Genomic DNA, 8,161 nt, shown 5'->3' on the forward strand with positions numbered 1-8,161 from the left:
TCAAAATATGGATCCGGGCCCGTTTACCAAAAATATTGACCTAAGTCAACTAAAATCAACTTTTAAGGCGTAAATTCTTATTTTCATCGATTTTCAACATAAAAGCTTTTCCGAAAACTTGTCCGGACTGCGCACGCAAATCGAAGAGGGTCAAAATGAGATTTTTAAGGCTTAATAGCGCAGATTCGAGTTCTAAAACATAAGATGACCTTTTGGGTCTTCACATTCAAGAACGCATGTTATCCTTTTTATCATACGTACAATTGTACAAAAACTTAGACATAAAATGTGATGTCCTTGCACTAAAACCCAAAGTTAGTAAATGAGTGGCCTTAATTAGAGATATTTTTACACTCGAATCCTAACAAATTTGTCTTTTCATTATTCACAGCTTGTTTTCAAAATGGAAACTAAATTCCAAGCTTGTACATAATATGATATTTAATTCATGGGGCTACCTTCTGAAGATGAATTCACAGGAAACTTTTGAAATAATAATAATAATAATAATAATCTCTGAAAATCGTAATGCCCATGAATGGCAATACGGCTTTGATTTTGATTAGATTTTCAAGGGATGATGTATCAATATGGGTTAGAATTTAAAGAAATTAGTGTTTAAACATAGTTGTGTTGGAAAAAACATCACTAATGTCGTAAAGTAGTTCATTTGTAAGAATATATCTAAAGTTTTAAAACATTTAGACACTTTTATATTGGTTAAATTTAACACATTAAAATCGATTGAACATCTTATTTGCTACTAAACATATTAAGGATGTCATCATATTCAAATAATAAAACATGAGTTCAAAGACAAACGGGACAGATTGTAAAAAGCTAGGGTGGTTTGTTTGTTTTAGAGATTTTGACTTAATATTCGTTTTGGTAAAATATATTTATACAAGTAATCGATTAAATTTACTGTTTATTTTTCCTAATTGGTATAATATATATATATATATTACTATACATTAATTAAATTTACTGTTTACTTTTCCTAATTGGTTGACAGCTATTTAGATTAATTCTTTTTTAATAAAGGCCCAAACTCTTCTTGTTTGGTCCATTTATATCTGACAATGTAATGGAAGAAAAATACAAAGAGAAAACATACATTACACAAAGAAGAACCACAAGAATGAGATATACTATTAAATAGGAGAAGTTTCACCCACACAATAAAAAAATTCTCGAATAAGACACCCAATTTTGTCCAAATCCATTTTGGGATATTTGTTTTTCTCCTAGTGAGATGCCAACAGAATACAATGCAATAAAAAGAAATTGATTTCCTTTGCTATACGTGGTGTGAGTAAACCTCAAAGTTCGAAATCATTATATCAAGCAAGTTGACTTTTTACGAGATAACTTTTTGTCGTGACCCATATCCAATGCTCGAGCTCAAAATTTTTGATTAAAAAAAAAAGTACTTACTATTTCACTACAACCATGATTTAAATGTGGTTTAAAAGTTAATTTAAGCTGGAGGTTTGAGTTGCTCGTATGTGATTCTTGACATATACATGCATGAACTCACTATTAACAAAGACAAATCCCGGATATAAATTTTATGCGTACAGATTCAGAATTCTATCATATTCCATCAAATTTAATAGGTTCAAATTATATTATTTATATATATTTGATTAATTTTTTAATAAATATACGAGGTCTGAACCAAAGTTATGGGTTCAATTCCGGATACGTTCCGACCATTAAGGACTCAGATTAATTACTTTGGGGCAAAGATATTTTAATTAGTGATTTTGTCCAAGTAAATATTGGATCTTAATTTGATGAGGGGACCATACAGTGTTATTTAAGAGGTCATACTCCGTTACATGCATTTCCTGGTCTATTACCAACAGCAATAAAGATGTCTTTGTCTCTTTTTCCTAAATGTTTCCTCCCATATACTCCGTCCATTCGTTTTTATTTGTTCACTATTGACTTTGCACATTATTTAAAAAATAATAAATAGAGTGCATAATTTACAATTATACCCATATTAATTGGTGTATGGTCTTAATGAATTTGAAAAATGATTTGTAATGTGTAATTAATGCTACGGGCAAAACAAAAAAAATAAATTATTTTTCTCTTGATATGCGAAAAGTGACAAGTAAAAATAAAAATTTATTTATGGAATACTTGACAAGTAAATATAAACGGAGGGAGTAATTGTTCTTACCATATTTGGTAGAAGGACATCCTAGTGTACAAAGTATTACGCATTCGTGCAGTGTTCAGGAAGGACCACACCCTAAGGAGGAATGTAATGTAGACAGTCTAACCTAATGCAACAAGCATTAGTTGTTGTTTTCATGATTCGAACTTGTAACCTATAAATCACACAGAGATAACTTTGTCGTCGTTCAAAATTTCTCTTTCTTGTTCTTACTATATGTTTATGTATAGGATTTGGGAGGCCCAAAACTTACTTGGGTCTTTTTTGAAAAAAGGTCCCCTCTTTAATTTTTCTTCTTTTTACCCCTCTAAAAAATCCAAATGATAGTTGGTCCAACAGCAACAATTCAAAAGAAGATTGGGGTGGATCTAAATCATTTTCTAATCATATAGGGCAGAGCTAGAAGGTTAGGATTCGTTGAATTTAATAGTATTAGTTTAAACTTTGTATTTATATTAAGAAATTTACTATATATATAACAAGAAAATTCAGAATTCAATTACTAACATGTAATATCATTATCCTAGAAATAAGAACTCATAAAGTTCAAATTCTAGTTCTGCTTCTGATTCTATATCCGACATACCTGATCGTGTTCGTTATATCCATCCCGGTGGATCATAGCGTTGTTTTTTTTCCCGAAAAAATTCCAGAAAAACTCGCAGCCACTACCCTTCGAGTGTGCACCTAGTAACATTATTACTATATGATTATGCTGGTCTTATTCCAAATAAAGTTAGACACCGAAAATACAATAATTGTATGTTTTTCTGTGGCGCTTTTGCGGTGCTTTGAAAAATAAGGTGACAAAGGGTGATTAGATTAGACACTAATAATTGAAAGATGAGTGTGTCAAGCACAAATCAGTCATTTGTTTTGTGTCATTAATTAACATCACATCCTCTCAACTCTTTGTGTTCGTTAAGGTTTGTCTCTCTTTGGAAACGGAAAAGACACTGATGTTTCATTTTGTAGATTTAAAATATTTAATTTTAATCAGTGCATCCTGTAATATTCATCCACCTCGAATGTTTACATCTAATTAATTAAATAATTAACAACCATAAGAATCAATAATTAAGATTGAAAGTACATATCACTTAATCATAATTAAGTGTTAAAAATGTATATTCAAAACATATGACTTAGATTTGTTTACTTGATATAAACACCCGATATAAGTAAACTTTTACTATATGATCATACTGGTCTTATATTTTACTAAGATAGAGTTTCACTTTTTTTAATCTTGATTCATCCAGCACACTATTATGATTTCAAAATTTGACTATTTCTAATGACTTTTAATTTTGTGGTTATTTTTCAATTATATGTCCGAAAAGTATCTATTTTTTTAACTTTAGTTCCTTAGATCCAAGATTAGAGTTTAATATGTAGCCCAATATAAACCTATATGCTCTATGGCCCTAGATTAAAATCTATTAGTTGGCCCAACAAAAAGCCCATTGGCTGGCCCTAAAGATAGTTGGTGTAATAACACTTGATGGATTTTTTTAAACCATTATTTATAATTTTAAAAAATAACCCCGCATCAAAATTTTAAAATATGCTTACCAGAATTTTGAAGCACCAGTAATCCTGACGATCACCAGAATTTTTCAGCCATGTGGATGAAAATTCTGATGAATATCAGGATATGTGGCAAAATTCCGACGATCACTACAACTGCTCCGTGCTTTAAAATTCTGGTGATTGAGAAATTATAGCAAGTGAACTTTAAAATTCTGGCATGGGCTTTTTTCCCAAACTCCTGTTGTTAGGGTAAAAAAAATCAAAAGTGATACCGAAATCTCCTATTTGTATCATTGTCCCAAGAAACTTCCCGGTGGAAGATTGAGATCTAGTTCATTCGATCCAAGTTCAGAAGTGAATATCTAGCCCATTATAAAAGCCCATTGGCTTAGGCCTTAAGTTAGGAGATTGTTACACAATTACCCGGTCAGATTTAGTGTTTACTTTTTCTAGCCGGTATACATAGATTATATATTAATTATATATAATTATACATGTATTATATATGAATTATACATATATTATACATCTGCTGGCTATTTTTAATTTAAGAGATTAGGTGAGAGGCTATTTAGGTTAATTCTTTATTAAAAAGTTGGAGGGCAAAGCTGGCATAACAGAAGTGGGATAATGGAGGGGTAAATGCACAAACAACCGTTTTTAGGGATGCTATTTGGATATTAGTCAGTACTTATTTTATCCAAGAAAATTAAACTATAATATTAAAATTTAGAATGCACTGGCTAATTCCTAAATACCAGCCCTTTAGATTGGCTACCTGATGTCATTTCTACGAAGGAAAATGGTCTGATTCTAATTGATAGCCCACTAAATTAATTTACGGGACCAATTGGACCACAATATTTGGAATTCAAATTTTCCCTACTTTTTTTTAAAACAAATTATCATTCACAAAGAGGAAGCGGAAATAAGGAAACAAATTACGAGGTAGAAAATCGAATTTCCACCAACAAAGTGAAAGCTACCAAACTACCATAATTTCTCTTCGAGGTTTCATTGGGCTAAATCATTTTGGATTTTATCTTTCTTTTTTCTCTCATTTTCTCCTTGAAAAAGACAATGAATTACAACAACAACAATCACCCACTATAATCTCACAAGTGGGGTCTGGGAAGGGTAGGATGTACGCAGCCTTACTCCTACCCTGGAAGGGCAGAGAGACTATTTCCGATAGACTCGGCTAAAAAAGATAAAAGAAGTCCTGATAGCAAGACAAATAATTAGAAAACTAAATCAAAGATAGCAACAGAGAATATGAAAGAGGTACTAATAACAAGTAATAGCACGACAATATATTTAGAAAACTAAATCCAATGGAGCAAACAAGAATATGAACGAAGTACTGCTAGCAAACTACGGAATTACCGATGACAAGTAATAACGGAACAAGACATGCGAATATAGCAAACTAAGGAAAGAAGGGTATCGGACTAGCACTAATACTACCGAACTAGAGAAGACAAAGGGAAACGCACGACTATCTACTAACCTTCTACCCTAATCTTCAACCTCAACACCCTTCTATCTAGGGTCATGTCCTCGGTTAGCTCAAGTTGCGCCATGTCCCGCCTAATCACCTCTCCCCAAGACTTCTTTGGCCTACCTCTACCCCTCCTCTCACCTCCCAAGGCCAACCTCTCACATCTCCTGACTGGGGCATCTGTGCGCCTCTTCTTAACATCCCCGAACCATCTCAACCTCGCCTCACGCATCTTTGCCTCCACATAGGCCACTCCCACCTTGTCCCGAATAACTTCATTCCTAATTCTATCCAATCTAGTATGCCCACACATCCATCTCAACATACTCATTTCTGCTACTTTCATCTGCTGGACATGTGAATTTTTGACTGGCCAATATTCTGCCCCATACAACTTAGTCGGTCTAAGCACTACCTTATAGAACTTACCCTTAAGTCTTAACGGCACATTCTTATCACACAAGACACCGGAAGCGAGCCTCCACTTCATTCACCCTGCTCCAATACGGTGTGTGACATCCTCATTCATCTCCCCATGCTTCTGAATTATAGACCCCAGATACTTGAAATTCTCTCTCCTAGGAATGACTTGCATATTAAGCCTCACATCCCCGTCCGCTTCCTGGGTAACACCGCTGAACTTGCACTCCAAGTATTCTGTCTTGGTCCTGCTCAACTTGAAACCCTTAGACTCTAGAGTATGTCTCTAGACCTCTAACCTCTCATTAACGCCACCCCGCGTCTCATAAATCAGGACTACGTCATCCGCAAATAACAAATACCAAGGCACCTCCCCTTGAATGTGTCGTGTCAATGAATCCATCGCCTGGGAAAACAAAAATGGGCTAAGTGTTGATCCCTGATGCAACCCCATCTCAACCGGAAAGTAGTTAGAGTCTCCTCCTGCTATCCTAACCCGTGTCTTAGCTCCATTATACATGTCCTGAATCACTTTAATATACGCTACAGGCACTCCTCTAGCATCCAAACATCTCCATAGAACCTCTCTCAAGAATTTGTCATAGGCTTTCTCCAGGTCAATGAATACCATGTGCAAATCCTTCTTCATCGCCCTATACTGCTCCACCAATCTCCTCACAATGTGAATGGCCTCAGTATTCGACCGTCCCATCATGAAACCAAACTGGTTCTCGGAAATGGACACGCTTCTCCTTAACCTCCCTTCAATCACCCTCTCCCACACTTTCATCGTATAGCTTAACAACTTGATGCCCCTATCGTTGTTTTCCGTTCACTTTCCTACTTTGAAAACATAATAATTCGTGCACTATTTACAAAACATAGTTAGGGGTCATTTGGTTACAAGTATTAAATGGGATATACCAGTATAAAAATTGGGGTTACATTTATTTCATGTTTGGTTACTGGTATTAAATAATCCTGGTATAATTTTATACCAAATATTGATATAAACGTATCCCACATTGGTGGTGGAATAACAATACCGGGATTATAATCCCTTGGATAAAGATTTCGTTAAGACATAATTTCCCCTCCAAAACCCCTTTTCACTGCATCAGTACGTACGATACAACCGAAATAGATATTAGCTGTAGTTTATGCATTCTTTTTGCCGAAGTTTTGCACAGTTCTTGTATATTTGCATTGTATTTGAATAATTTTTGCCTAGTTCCTGCACTTTTCTGCATTCTTTTTGCACAGTTTTTGCATAATTCCTGCATTTTTCTGCAATGTTTCTGCACTCTTTTTGCATAGTTTCTGCATATTTCTGCATTGATTATGCATTTTTCTGCATATTTCTACACTATTTTAGCTTCAGTTTGTGCACTTCTTTTGCAACAGTGCAGCAAGAATATAATTATCTTGCATCTTGGATGGTATGAACTAATATCTTTGATTTTGCCCAATTCTGTTAGCTGGGGTTTGATAAAGCATTTTAGTGGAGTTGAGTATTTGAGTTTAGTATGATAAGAAAATATTATTGGGTGGAGTTTTTTATTAAGAAATATATTTGTATAAGTCATGCAATATCCAAGGTTAAAATAAGAAATATAATTTTATCCAAGTTTATACACCTTTAAACCAAACACATGTTTTAGATTATTAGTCTTAGGGTATGCGCATTGCGCGTGTATCCCATACTAATATATATATATATATATATATATATATATATATATATATATATATAATTTTCAAAAATCACTTAAATAAAAATGTGCTTGAGTTATAAATAAAAAATATATGTTCAGAAAATATGTTCAGAAAATAATGAATGTTGATTTTTACCTGTAATTTTCATTTTGCGTTTGTGACGTTTAGTTTATTTTTTCTCTACATCATAATGTCATGTTTATTATGCATATGTTAAATTTATTTTGGAGTTCAGAAACAAAATTTTAAAAGAAATTCATGTCATGGGTGACATTTTAAGAATAACTTCATACATTTTTTTGTGTTAGGATTGTTATTGCCCTTTTTAAAAAATATTTTTACAGGCTTTTTCCCAAAAAGTTTGCTCTTAAAATAATAATAATGTAACTAAAATCCAAATTAAAGACAAATATGCTATAGTTTCCTTTAAAATTCTTGTGTCAAAATTTCTTTTGAATAAACATTTTAATTGACTTTAAAGGAGGATTAGTCGTACATATAGTTTGGTATAAGAAAAGAATTTTTATAAAGTAAAATCTTAATTGATTCTAAAGCCCCAAATTTTAGACTTTCTATCTACTAAGGAAAGATTTAGTAATTATATTTTTAGTTATTTTCAATGTCATAATTATTAGAAAATAATTATTAAATGACTACTTTGTTCAGTGTGAACTCCATTTTTAAAGGGTAAAAACGGCAAACAATATTTTACAAAGGGTATTCATAATAAGGAAAGATTTGAATTAGAGTTTTTAGCTAACTAATTAATTCAAAGATTTAATAATTTATTGTCAACATTA

At 32.8% G+C, this 8,161-nt stretch overlaps 1 protein-coding gene across 1 annotated transcript; it reads right to left on the reverse strand.

Moving 5' to 3' along the window:
• Positions 1 to 5,931: 5,931 nt before the first annotated feature.
• On the reverse strand, positions 5,932 to 6,435 carry LOC142167366 (secreted RxLR effector protein 78-like). The gene has a single exon (XM_075227530.1). It carries the CDS (start codon positions 6,433 to 6,435, stop codon positions 5,932 to 5,934), a length of 504 nt encoding a protein of 167 aa, XP_075083631.1.
• Between the last annotated feature and the right edge of the window lie 1,726 nt (positions 6,436 to 8,161).

The sequence above is a fragment of the Nicotiana tabacum genome, chromosome 12, assembly GCF_000715075.1.
Source record: "Nicotiana tabacum cultivar K326 chromosome 12, ASM71507v2, whole genome shotgun sequence".
Taxonomy (NCBI): Eukaryota; Viridiplantae; Streptophyta; class Magnoliopsida; order Solanales; family Solanaceae; genus Nicotiana; species Nicotiana tabacum.

Excerpts from the sequence above, each read along its gene's own strand:
- LOC142167366 (XM_075227530.1), bottom strand. The coding sequence starts at position 6,435 with ATGAAAGTGTGGGAGAGGGTGATTGAAGGGAGGTTAAGGAGAAGCGTG.